This window comes from Hylaeus volcanicus, chromosome 2 (genome assembly GCF_026283585.1).
Source record: "Hylaeus volcanicus isolate JK05 chromosome 2, UHH_iyHylVolc1.0_haploid, whole genome shotgun sequence".
Lineage (NCBI taxonomy): Eukaryota > Metazoa > Arthropoda > Insecta > Hymenoptera > Colletidae > Hylaeus > Hylaeus volcanicus.
The window spans coordinates 21,708,043-21,721,868 of record NC_071977.1 but is presented as its reverse complement, the minus strand read 5'-3'; the positions used below and the strand labels follow the sequence as shown (position 1 = coordinate 21,721,868).

The following is a 13,826-nucleotide window of genomic DNA, read 5'->3' as shown; positions in this document are numbered from 1 at the left end:
ATTTAATACTCAGTCAATCTGTGGAATTTATTATATTAGTATCCATTATATTAATACAATTCATTGGTTTAATACACAGCCGATCTGTTATTTGGAATTTATTATTATTATCCATTTATATGCATACAGGGTGGTCCACGCAATTGTTTCAAGTCATAACTCCGTTATTATTGCATTTACGAAAAAAAGGAGAAAGACAAATGGTTCGAAGAGCACTTACATCTGTATGCAGTAATTCAACCTAATAAATTTACCCTATTAAATTTGAAATATTCACTTTATGGAATTTTTACTGTTTTTAATCAATACTATCGGAACTTCAAGCGACGTACATTCACGCGTTACCAAATATTTAACCGATTATCATACGTAAATAATTGCTTTTACACCTAGCCATGAATATTCTCTTCGCACTTTTTTCGAATTTCAAATACTTCTCGTTTCGATATTAATTAGAGTAAGCTTCCTTTATGAACGTAATTCCGTGCGAATGTCAATATTACCTCAATATTAACTGTCTTCGCTGTGCAGCGATTCAGAGCTCCGTTGATTGCAATGCAAACGGAATCTAATACGATCAGATACATATCCCCTGTTAACGAGTCTTGAGAGATGTTCTACCCAGCCAAGAGTAAATAATAATTCGTTGTACCACGTGACAGGTAATCCGTGTGCGCAGACTTTTACAAAAAGAAGCTGCTCAGTGGAAGTAACTGTAAATACCAGAGGTGTACCACGAATACGATGCAACATGCCATCGCGAGATTCTCTCGTAATAGTTAAAGAGATTTTCTTACTAAACGAAACGATAGTTTGAGGCTTCGAAATTCAATATTGCTTGGATACGTGTTACCTTCTCGTTTCGTATTGCTGTAATCGTCACACCATCTCCATTTTGCTTGGTACATGATTTTTCAAACATTCGTGCATGCGTAGAATATTATCCAAAGGTGGCTCTTTTTATAATAAAATACATCTGTAGTAAACATTTAAACGACATCATTTTTCTTACTTAATTAGTAAGAATTATAATTACAATTTTATAGTTTGAACAAGTTAATTTACTTAATATTGAAACGAATGAAAATTGTGTTAAAAAATAATGAAGGTATTACTAATCACTAAACTGCGGATGTTTATGCAAAATAAAATCTTTGCGAACGTGCCTACAAAAATTCAATCTAAACAGGAATTTATTTATCTTATATCGTTTTCACGTTTATTCGAATTGAAGATCGAAAAATAGTGCAGTGCTTTGTCGTTAGAGAGAATTAGATTTGTGAACCACAACGTGAGAATATTCTAAAATACAAGTACCAAGTAAATTGTTAATGTCATACAATTGCTAAAATCATACAATATTCAAATAAGTTTTAATATTAGTAATGACTAGACTGCGGATGTTTACGCAAAATAAAATCTTAGCGAACGTGCCTACAAAAATTCAACCTAAACAGGAATTTATTTTATTCTGCACATGTTATAACATGACCTTTCTTTTAATCTTTTTTATATTCTTGCATATTGTTTGCATTTTGTAGATTCTTGCACATTCAAATTTCCTATAACTGCATAAACATCCGCAGTTTACTAATCACTAACCTTTGGTGTTATATGGTAATCGTTTTTAATAAGAAATGTGTTTTGATCTAAATAATATTCATTTGACGAAGTGAACGTGAAAATGTGTGTCAACCCAAATTTTCTTGAAACATGTATAGATCTCATAAAACTGGTTCGATTCCTTTGAAATTTTGTGGATAGTAGTGATCAAAGTTTAAGTGACCATAAAAATATGCGTAGCATTGTATGACCATGTAACGTTATTTCTCATTTGTATTTTATTAAAAAACGAAATCTTGAAGCCCCTTTTGGAAAACCCTTTATTTAAGCTACACCGTGCTTTCTAATTAAAAATCTAACAAAAGCATAAAAATATAATTATTTTCCTCGTACAGAGACGACAAGAATCTATTTTTTTTATTTTACCGATGGCCTTTCATTAGTAATTGAAGTAATGTGATCACTAGACTGCGGATCTTTATATATTTATAGAAAATTTGAATCTGCAAGAAATTACAAAATGCAAAAAATATGCAAGAATATAAAAAAGATTGAAAGTAAAGTGTATATTATAATATTTGCGGAATAAAAGAAATTTATATTTAGTTTCAATTTTTGTAGGCACGTTCGCGAAGATTTTATTTTGTATAAACATCCGCAGTCTAGTGATCGCTATCGTATAAAAATCTTTTTTTTTTGGGGGGGTCATTTGCGACGACTAGGTCCTGTCACCTGTTCTATTTCTATTCTGTTATATCTTGTGGTACATATTAATTTCCTTTAGAACTCTAATTATATAAAAATCTCGTTTATAAGATGTTCACATAAAAGACGAATTTCCTCAACGATAATAATCACCAATTAATACTAAGTATTATTCATAAACTTTGAGCAAAGTAAACTTTATATTTCAGCTCTTGTAATTTCAAATTTATATTCTTATCAGAGATAGACATTGATCGTTGTGATATCAGACTGACGAAACAGGTTTCTATTGTAACTTCATCTTTTCTTACGTTACTATCAGGTTCCTCTTACATAACACTGCTGCAATGGACACACGAAGACCAACGAAAGGTCACACCGTATCCGTGGAAACGTATAATTTACTAAAATTCGTATCACCTGGCCAACGACCGATTACTTTTTTAATTCCTTTACGCCGCTGTACTCGAAGTTGCTGTAAATCCAGTACGCGCTCAGTTCATTTTAAATGGAGAAATTCTTATTCAAAAGCACAGCTGGGCGACCGAAAGGATAATTACGTTACTGTTACAGATGAGAATTCAACATCCACCGAACCTATTGTAAACTTTCCTTTTGGAGATGTACATTGATTTGGCGAACCGATTTTTCCTAGGAATTTTAATATAATATCATAATTTTACTGTGACGTTTATGCAAACTCATATTTTGACAAGGTCAGATGAAGAATTGAAATTTAAATAAAAGTATATCTTATTTTCTAAGTATTCTATTTTTGATATTTTAAATATTTTTGAATTCATGCCCATCATCTTACATTTTCCCACAATTTCACTTGACACAGACACATAAGCATCCGCAGTATAATTATATTGTAGTATACACAAAATTGCAATACATACATTATAGTCTTAATGCGGCATTGATAACGTGTGTCATTGATAACGTACGAACAAAAACCTTTTCTTAGACTTTCCAGAACAATTACAAACGTATTTTCTTTCGCAACGTTTCGACAGCATACGCGAGTAGATATTTCGAGATCATGAGGAAGTTTCGAAATTGCTTTCGAAGAGATTATACAACCATCGGTATTATAAATCCCTCGAGAAAAAATTTCTCTCCACTGTTTACACGAAGCTTCTAGGAAATTTTGTTTTTATGCCATTCCTTACATTGTTTGATACCGCAATAACATTATTAAGTGTGAAATAACGGAACGTGAAGTAATAAATGGCATCAGCGATGATTGAAATTTAATGATAGAAAGTTTCATGTGTGCAATATTCTTATATAATGGAATAACGATTATATATAATATTTCTAGACAGTAATTTTTCTTAAACGTTAACCCAAATTAATTCTGTACACACTGTAACTCATCCTTTTGATTATGATTAAATAACACTGCAAGAAATATTCTGACAACGATATATTATTACTAAAATTCTTGCTTTATGTTTGTTTGTGAATTCCAAAACTGCAACAGTAGTCATGTCATTTTTCAAGCGTCCATTTAATTTTCTAAGCTTATAAAGTAAGATCATAAGGTTCACCCTAATGGCGTTTCGAGGAACACAAGAAACTCATAACTGTTGGTCATAGTTTATTAAATGACACAGGGAAATATTTTTTAAATAGAATTCAGAAACTCGAAGCAATCAATTACGTTGTAGCCCATCATAAACGTAAAGTGCAAATCATCCTATATCTGAGTGGACCCGGAAGCAAATTAAAAACACATTTACCTAAATCAGCCGATAGAAAGTATAGTCCACTAGGTTACCAGCTACGGTTTCTAACAAGACTATGTTTAGTGAGTTCATTGCGTTACGAATAACGAAATATTATACTGGCGCATGCGAAATGTTTTCATACAAATTTTTGCGGTACGATAATATCAATTGAACGACATACGATTGCCAATTTTTACATCTCCTTCTAACATAAAGTGCAAGGAGTTTCTTGCAACATGCGCGTACACGTAGTAACTTTCGAATCAGATTCTAGGCTTACTATTTAACGTTTCTTGTTTCACTCTTCATTTCGAATTGGTATTGATCGATTCTTACAGGCTAATTACAAAATCTTACAATACCAGGCTTCGCGTATCAATATATTTATTAAATATTAACTATATAATACTACAATATGAATTTTCATGGTATTGTTAGAAAATCGAAAGTAAACTAGGCAATTTTTCTTGTTAGGAATAATTTTTGCTCTACCTACTAAAAAGATTACCAACTTTGTTTTCGATTGTTCATTGTCAAATGAGATTCAAACAAATATGTCATTACTAGACTGCGGATCTTTGTACATTTATAGAAAATTTGAATGTGCAAGAATCTACAAAATGCAAACAATATGCAAGAATATAAAAAAGATTAAAAAAAAGGTCATGTTATAACATGTGCAGAATAAAATAAATTCCTGTTTAGGTTGAATTTTTGTAGGCACATTCGCTAAGATTTTATTTTGCGTAAACATCCGCAGTCTAGTCATTACAAATATTAAAACTTATTTGAATATTGTATAATTTTAGCAATTGTATGACATTAACAATTTACTTGATACTTGTATTTTGTAATATTCTGACATTGTGGTTCACAAAACTAATTCTATCTAACGACAAAGAACTGCACCATTTTTCGATCTTCGATTCGAATAAACGTGGAAACGATATCGTAACAAGACTAAACGATACGCGCGTCAACGTAACGCGTGCAACGTGTCTTTGAGTCTCCATTAAAAAGGTACATTTCGATTCGCGCGTTAAATTATGCCACAGCACGGACGTCAATAGAACCGATTCGCTTGTAGATTGATGTGCGCGCGTGTTGGGAAAAGAAAATATTTTGAGTCTGCCACTCCACTCTAAACGCACACGACGAACATCGCGAACTATTAATGGTTTTGGCTGATGAACGCGACCGGTGGAATCGCTGATTAGTCACCTACGCGCCACGTGGTGGCTGGCGTGTGGTGATTGCGTAGATAGGTATAATAGAAATACGACTTCTGTTCAATGGTGCGTATTATTCCTTTTGTGCAATTAGTCGATAGTCTTACCGCGACGTTTCCGTACATCGAGTAGCAATTTACACACGGGACTTGTTTACTTTTCTCGTGTCTGATTGTGAAAAGTATCGAAAGTCAATAACCTATTACGTTTCGTTTCGATATCCGTTGAAAGTTGAACGTGGAAAGTTTGAAAAGTTCGTTTCGTTTTATCGACAGATCGTTACGGTATACGAGTGGTAATTGCCTGGCTTGAATTAATTCGGCCGCGGCTGCGATTAAATTTATAAACATGGAGTTGATCGATCAGTGACAGGACTTTTGGTGGCGATAATAGAGAATTATTCATTTATTCGCGAACGTTGCGGTGAAACGTTGATGAAACGGTGGTTTTCCAACACAAATGAAAATAATTTGGCGAGCAATGATTATAGTGTGCGAATAAATGATTGAAATACTCGACTCGTCGGTGAAGATTCGAACCACTTCGTGTTATGCGGGTAAAGTGTAAGTACCGGGCATTGATGTGGTTTGTAAATGGGCCGCATAATCCATAGGTTCTTTCCCAAGAAGCATCAGGCTACCCCACTTGGTGTTATGCATTTTTAGTATTCTATGTTATACTATTTTTATATTACTATAATTTTATATTACTATTTTTGTATTACTATATGATATTCCATGATTAATATTTTATCAATTAGGTAGACTGGAAAGTAATTTCGTTTCTTTTACATTAAATTCAAACCGTTGTTTTACATTAATACAAATTTTTAATAAATTTCTATTTTTAATCAATTATGTAATCGCCCTCGTTATCAGCAGCCTTTTGCCATCAGGTGTGAAAAATTTTCAATGCCAGATTGATAAAAATCAATGAGCTGATTAGTAATAAACAAGTACTTAAAATTGCAAAAACGACATTACTTTCCAGTTCTCACCTAATACTTTTGTATTGTGTTCGACAACTATTTATCAAAACGTTATGGAGGAAATAATTCTATTTATTCTTACTACAAAAAATACTAGTATTTTATTCCTTGAGTGTCTCGAAAAAATCAACTCGTTCTTTTTTCATCAATATTATCACTTAATTACACATACGCAATTATTGTATATGTAGGGTATACTATACAGTAAGAACAAATGTATTCCCGTATTTACTTTTCGGTGAAGAAAAACGGCAAGACTACTCTACCCTTCTTATGCAACAATATATCAGAATACTAAACAATTTCAGGCAACCAATAATTTAAAAACAGTTTTGCAAAACCCAATGGAATTGATAAAACCTATCGCGGTCGAGCAATAATTTATGTACAATAGGTGTAGAAAGTATTCGTACACCGATCAATTTCCACAAAAAACTGTGTAAAATTGTAATTTATTAATTTATTTTTGATAAACAATGACATTCTACATATTCTCGGAAATGTCTAGAATAGATAGGATTACAAAAAAAAATAGCTATTTATGTAAGTTGCGAAATTAACAAGAAATAAACAATTAATCGATAGAAATGTTGTAGCAATAAGTATTCGCGCAACTGTTTAATTTTTAAAACTTCATTAAAAAAAAAAAAGAAATTTACATTAATTTACAAGTATTAGGTTGTCCCAAAAGTTTCTTTCACTTTATTAATAAGTATTGGGCTGTCTGGAAAGTTCATGCCGATTTTTAGTAGGCGGTACAGGTCTGAATATATCGAAATGATTGAAAACAAATAACATATATATACATCCCTTAAAAGGTGCAAAGGTTGTGGAACAAAATGGTACGTATATAATTCAATAAATATCCATCAATATTCAAATATGCCTTTGAATTTTTCTTAAAAATAGGCATGAATCTTTCCAGACAACCCAATAATACATGCACAATAGTTTATGTTTTATGTTACATTACTGAATTGTGCACGATTCATTTTGCTCCATTACTGTTACAACATGAATATCTATGAAATTAGATTGTCTATTTATATAAACACGATCACATAAAATAATTGAGTGCAACTCGCGAAGGAAACTTTCGGGACAACCAAATATATAATACTTCTTTCGTGGGATTTCCTTTTGATTTTATAATTATTGCAACTCTTCTAAGCATTAAATTAACTAAATTATTAGTTATTCGAAATGTGATCTTTTTCCATTCCTCTATTAAAGCCTTTTTTAAAAGTATTAGGTTGTCCCGAAAGTTTCTTTCGTGGGTTGCATTCAATTATTTTCTGTAGCAGTGTAATAAATAGACAATCTAATTTCTTCGACATTGATGTTGTAACAGTAATGAAGCGAAATGAATCGTACACAATTCAGTATTGTAACATAAAACATAAAATATTGTGTATATATATGAATTATTAATAAAACGAAAGAAACTTTCGGGACAACCTAATACCTTACTGGAAATTTGAAGTTTTCTAATTCGTACGGAGCAATAAACTAATGCGTTTACGTTACAAACTCTACTGTAAATGGTTCGGTCATAAGAATCGCACAAATACTTATTGCTTCTATACTTTTACCCACTTTTCGCATTTTTTTGTTAATTTCACAAATTATATTAACTAGTAAATGTTGTGTGATCTATATCTATCTTAGAGACTTTCGAGAATATGTAAAATATCATTGATTATAAAAAAGGAAGTTGAGAAACTACAATTTCACAGAAAAGTTTTTTGGGAAATCGATCGGTGTACGAATACATTCTACACCCACTGTACATCGTTTCGAACATTCCAACTCTGCCTTTGATAACTTCTTCATGTGGCACGAACATAATTACACCTAAGCGATTACGTTTCGTTATGAAACGAAAAGAGAAACAAAAATGCGTTTCTACCGAGGGCATAATCGGGATTGTTACGTAAAAAAAGTCCTTCTTTCTGTCTGATTCATTTTCGCGATTTGGATGTTAATTGTTAACGACCTGAAAGAATCGATCAATTATTGACAACGTGAACGAAACAATGACGCATAATGTTTTCGCGACAACGCTTGTCTGAACATCACTTTCACGCCCGTGTGACGCGACCTCGTTCGAGTCCATCGAAAAGCTTGACAAATTTTATGTAATAGCACCGTTATATACTTATAAAGCTTCAGAGGTCAACTTTAACCCCTTTTGGTTCAATTTGGCGATTTTGGTAATTTTCGTCGAGCCTTGCTCGACGTAGGACCGCAGCGGTTCAAACACTGTTTACGAAGTTTGCATTTAAAGCTTGATAACCATTTTTAAAAATCATCTAGAAAATTATCTACTTTTATTCTGATAAAAATTTATGCTGTACTGACGAATGAAACTATATTCTTTATTTGAATACCATAGATGGCGAATATGAGTGGTAAAAGTACCCGCTACGTACACACGTGCTTGAAATATTATAGTATAAATGGTCTGCGAAGTAGTATAAATAACTTCTCTTTTAGCTTTTATTCACATAGATTATTCGAATAAAAGTGACCAATTTATGTAATTGTCCAGGTAGATTTGTTCCAAGTGAGTCATCGAAGCTTAAGGCTCAACCTTGAAGTCTGCGTTTTAAAAGCTGCATATAAGCTCGAAGTCGAAAGCTAAAGCTGAGACGCACATTGAGCGTCACGCAGCGCGGCGTGTTGTAAACAATCCACATGGGACATTGTCGCGTGAACCTCAACGCTTTCAGCTCAATCATTTCTACGAGACTAAAATTTTGTTAATATAACTTTTATTGTAGAACTTATTTTTAAAACCTCGCCAAATTAAATGATAATCTCGTTAAAGCGACGTTTAAACCACGTGTCAATGTATTGGGTGCGATTGTTTCAAATTTTTTACAAAATCCTATACCGCGTCATGTCCAAGATGAGCCCTACCCAGAGAAAAATTTTATTCAAATTGTAGATGACGAAACGAACCCATATATTGCGATTTATTTTCGACTTATTTACTCGAATGCATTGATACGCTAATACAATAGAATCTTGTGCTTGTCAATAACTCAATATTGTCAGAAAAAAAAGAGATGTCGGTTTTGCAAACATTCAATTATCCATTCGAGTCTTTATTCATCAAGTAATGGATAAAATGTTGTTCATCTTTAATTTGTTACTTGAAATGTATATCTCATAGACAAACGTAGATTCATATCCATGGTATAACTAGACAAAAATTTTGCCCACCTGCCCTAACCGAAAGGGCCGTAACGGTTACGATTTAAACCGTGTCGTGAACTCTAAACATCTCGAAGCCTATTTCAACAGCACCTTCAATAAGAGATGGTTAAAGGTCTTATCGAAAATCACAAATACAAGTCGTTACATTTTAATCCGTTATCTATTACCCTCATCAAATTTTGTCCACCCCTGTTAACTATATTTCTCTTCGCGAAAGCCGGCGAAAACAACCGTCCACGGACCGCGTCACAAAAGAAAGTCGCGCAGCGCCAAAAATTAGATCTATTTTTGCGATACAATATTTTAGTTCGTCTATACCGGCGTGTCTGGCGAAACAGGAGACGTTGACGTTTCCTCGCACGAATTAAATCTCCCCCAATCCGCCCCGCCCTCGAACAACCCCTAAATACTCGGGTAACGCGTGAACATCGATCCCGAGGGAGATTTTCGCGTGCGAGGAGATTCGAAGAGCTACTGACCTTGAGCTTGTCGTAGGTTGTGTCCAGCTCCAGACGATGCACGAACGGATTCAGGATGTCAGCGCCAAGGGATGCGGTATCCACGTCCTCGTGCTGGCTCCGCATCTTTCCGTTCGCTTCATCCATGTTTTCCTCGATCGGAGAAAGAGAAAGAAAGGTAGACAGCGAGAGGGGTCAGACAAAAATCCTAATACAGAGACGCGGCTTCGGCTCGGCGTGTCACACACTGCGAGCCGCGAAACGTCGATACGTGTCGACAGGTGCGAACTTTTCGACGTTACGTTAGATATTCTTGGCACTGTTTTAATATGTAGACGAAACCGAGGTGGACAGGGGAGAAAACGAAGAGAAAGGGAAAGGGGACGTTTCGGTTAGCCGCGGCGAGACATCATCGCACACGAAGGGGTTGTCAGTCAACGGTATACTGTGCTCTCGCGGTCTGTTCGACCGAACGAACCGGCCAAACGTTCTCCGAACGTTACCGAACCCTACCGAACGCGCAAGGGATACTGTCGGCTGCGTGCGCATCACACCATCTCGTCGAGTTCGTTCGGCTGTTCCCGCCGGACTCCCCCCCGTGACGCCGACCTGACACGAGGGAATCCCAGGGATGTGTACACTCGCGCGGGTGCCCTTACCTTCCTATTCATACTAAACCTACAACTAACGATCAGGGACGGCGTGACCTTTTGCGGGGCCTGGATTCACATTCAAATACTACACTTCAATTTTACAACGAGGAATTATTTATTTACAAATGCTGTTACATATTATATATTTTTTACAATATGAATATTAAATAATAATACTTTGATGATTTTTGTCACTCCTTTCAATTTAATCAGCGCTACTAAAGAAATGTCTTGTATTTGTTAATGGTATCATCAGTCTGTAAAAAGTTAATTAAAATCGGTGCCTTTTAATTCAGTAATTTTCGTAGACCGTGGGACCTTTTAAAACGCGGGGCCGGGTTCCGGCGAACGCGCTGAACCTGCCTTGCGCCGGCCCTGCTAACGATCAAATGATCGTTTTTAAATTTTTATATATAGTTCCTACGTGGAATATATGAATTATATATATAATTGTTTCGTGAATTATTTAATTGAGTTCACGTAAAATATATTTAAAATATTTTTTTATTATAATCTAATATCTAATATCTTTCCTCTTAATACTAAATCTACAACTAACGATCAAACGATCGTTTTCAAATTTTTATATACAGTTCTGACATGCAATGTATGAATTATATATATAATTGTTTCGTGAATTATTTAATTGAGTCCCATGTAAAATATTTTTAAAATATTTTTCTATTATAATCTAATATCTAATATCTTTCCTCTAATATCTTTCCTCTTAATACTAAACCTACAACTAACGATCAAACGATCGTTTTCAAATTTTGATATACAGTTCTGACATGCAATGTACGAATTATATATATAATTGTTTCGTGAATTATTTAATTGAGTTCCACGTAAAATATATTTAAAATATTTTTACGTGGAAGTCATATGCTATAACAAGTGTAACACAAAGCTGTGAATTTTAACATGCAAGAGTAAATGCATTAAAAGGTGCAATAATCGATGTAAGACAGATTATGTACCCTTATAAAATAAATAAATCATATCAAGTTCCTCTGTCTCTTTTACTTTGAAAATATTAATTCATTATCGCACAATACGTAGATGTATATTTCTTTTACCGTGAACGAGTGATAGAACGGAAACTTGAATAAACAGAGGGCTCGTACTTCAAATTGGATACAAATTCGAAATTCCATACAAGTGATCGATATCTAATTTGGTACAGTTGAACGATTCGTAATGGCCATTCCGAGGATCCTATTGAGCCAGTTCCGAGTAATTATGGCGAAAAAACTATCGGATATTGACACATAATTGCTTCATTTCCGACACGCGAATTGCTCTGTTGAAATGTTCCAAGAGCATGATATGGCAGTTCACTGAAACTGTTTCATTTCAACGAGTACAAACATGTATTTTTACTTTGTAGTACAATTTAATTAAAATACATTTTCTAAATTGAATTTTACTTGTGTACACACACTCGTATCCATCGTAACCGTCGAAGGATGTTTGTCAATGAACAAAGTTTCACGACCATGAGTCATGTTATCATTTTGTTTGTGGGACACACTAAACTAGGAACATTTTAAACTTAGGTTCAAGATCGAAGGATTCAAGGCGTCAACGGTTTAAAAATTAACGTTCTTTCTATAGGACATGGATGACATACTTGTGTAATCGAAGAAATTTCATTGTGGGTCAAGGTAGAACGATAAAACGATAAATATTAAACGTTCCTATTCAATTTTCAAATAAATGTTCACGAATGTGATAAATCGAATTGTATTTCGTATTTCATAATTTGCTTTTGCAAGCTTTATATTCAAGTAAATGAATGAATTTACAAGCTTTACAAGCTTACAAACCTCGCAAATGAGATTACATCTGGATAATAGTAGCAAAATTCGGTGACCTGAATTTTTAATACAAATAACCGACATAAAATTTCTTTGACGAATGAAATTTGATAGAATGTGAAATAACTTGCTGCTTCGTTAGACTGAGGTAGAATGGTAAGTATCGATCTTTATTAATTTATGGAATAGTCATAAAAATTATACATAAAATAATAGATAGACAGCCAATTATTTCTTGTATATAGTAAAACATTTTATTATTCGCTATCATTTTAATTAGAACTCATTAATAGGAAACGTCACAATACGTTTACAGTACAGCTTTCTTCTATTGATGGCATTTGGAACCGAATATTTGATAAATTATTTCTAAATCCTATAACGAATAGATAAGCTAATGTAATTATTTAAAATTCTACCACGAATTACTACGCAATTGTTTAAGTATTTCAAATGAATTCAGTGAACAATGTTAACGTGCAATAGAAGTTATATTTATTCGTATAGATCACTTCCGTTAGATTCATAATATTTACGTCCACTAGCGCACCCTAGTTCCCGTAGCGAAGAACGCGTTACACAAGATTTGTTCAAGAATAACCTATAAGAGATATGGCAACGGAACTACACAAATGTTTGATTAATTATTTCTCACAGTTGAGAAAAGTCGATTCCAAGTGGAAAGAATTATCCGAAGAAGCCAGGCGTCCCCTGGAAGCCTTGAGGAATCAATCAGAACAACTCCGACTAGTCACAAGGTAACGTCAACTTTTTACAATTTTTGTTTGTGTATCACTAGTTGTTCTTCGACTGTGGTTTCTAGAAACGAAGCTCGACAAGTAATTTTTAGACATACCAACAACGGTATTCAATGAATGTTCACTGACCTACCGCCAGGTGTCGTTGTGTTACAGCAAAGAGGTGAACGATGCAGATTTCTGCAAGAGAACGGAGCTGTACGAAAGATTAATATATAAAATCATGATGGGGATCGACAACGAAATTGTACTCATGTCGGATATCTCGACGCGTTTCAATAATGTCACTCAAGTAAATAAGACCATTATCTCAAACATTCGCATCGATTGTTTGTCTATTTGTTGAATGGATTAATACAGAGACGGGCAAAATGCTATTCGAATAGTAAATCACGAATTTTACATCACATCTACTCAATTTTTAAATGAATATTCACGAATGTGATTAATCACCTCCATCAAGCAAAAAAATTGATTACAAATGAAAAATGATTTTTAATTTTTGAAAATTATGTGAACATATAATTTGAACATATAAAATAAGTGATTAATTACCTCCATCAAGGAAACAAATTGATTGCAAATGAAAAAGATTTTTAATTTTTGAAAATTATGTACATTAAAATTGTCATTATGTGAACATATACATTGAACATATAAAATAAGTGATTAATTACCTCCATCAAGCAAAAAA

General features: G+C 33.6%; 2 protein-coding genes across 3 annotated transcripts in view; one reads left to right on the top strand and one right to left on the bottom strand.

Annotated features, from left to right (window-relative positions):
- LOC128884795 (lysophosphatidylcholine acyltransferase-like) overlaps positions 1-10,404 on the bottom strand; it is a 48,966-nt gene extending 38,562 nt beyond the window's left edge. For both annotated transcript variants that reach the window (XM_054138433.1, XM_054138434.1), the window contains exon 1: positions 9,923-10,404. In XM_054138433.1, the coding sequence (XP_053994408.1) occupies positions 9,923-10,048 (126 nt within the window). In that variant the 5' untranslated portion in view covers positions 10,049-10,404. The remainder of the gene's footprint in view (positions 1-9,922) is intronic.
- Positions 10,405-10,698: 294 nt separating this feature from the next.
- The window catches only part of LOC128884797 (uncharacterized), a 4,108-nt gene continuing 980 nt past the window's right edge, over positions 10,699-13,826 (top strand). The window contains exons 1-2 of the mRNA XM_054138435.1: positions 10,699-13,132; positions 13,289-13,424. Of these exons, the coding sequence (XP_053994410.1) occupies positions 12,987-13,132; positions 13,289-13,424 (282 nt within the window). The 5' untranslated portion in view covers positions 10,699-12,986. The remainder of the gene's footprint in view (positions 13,133-13,288; positions 13,425-13,826) is intronic.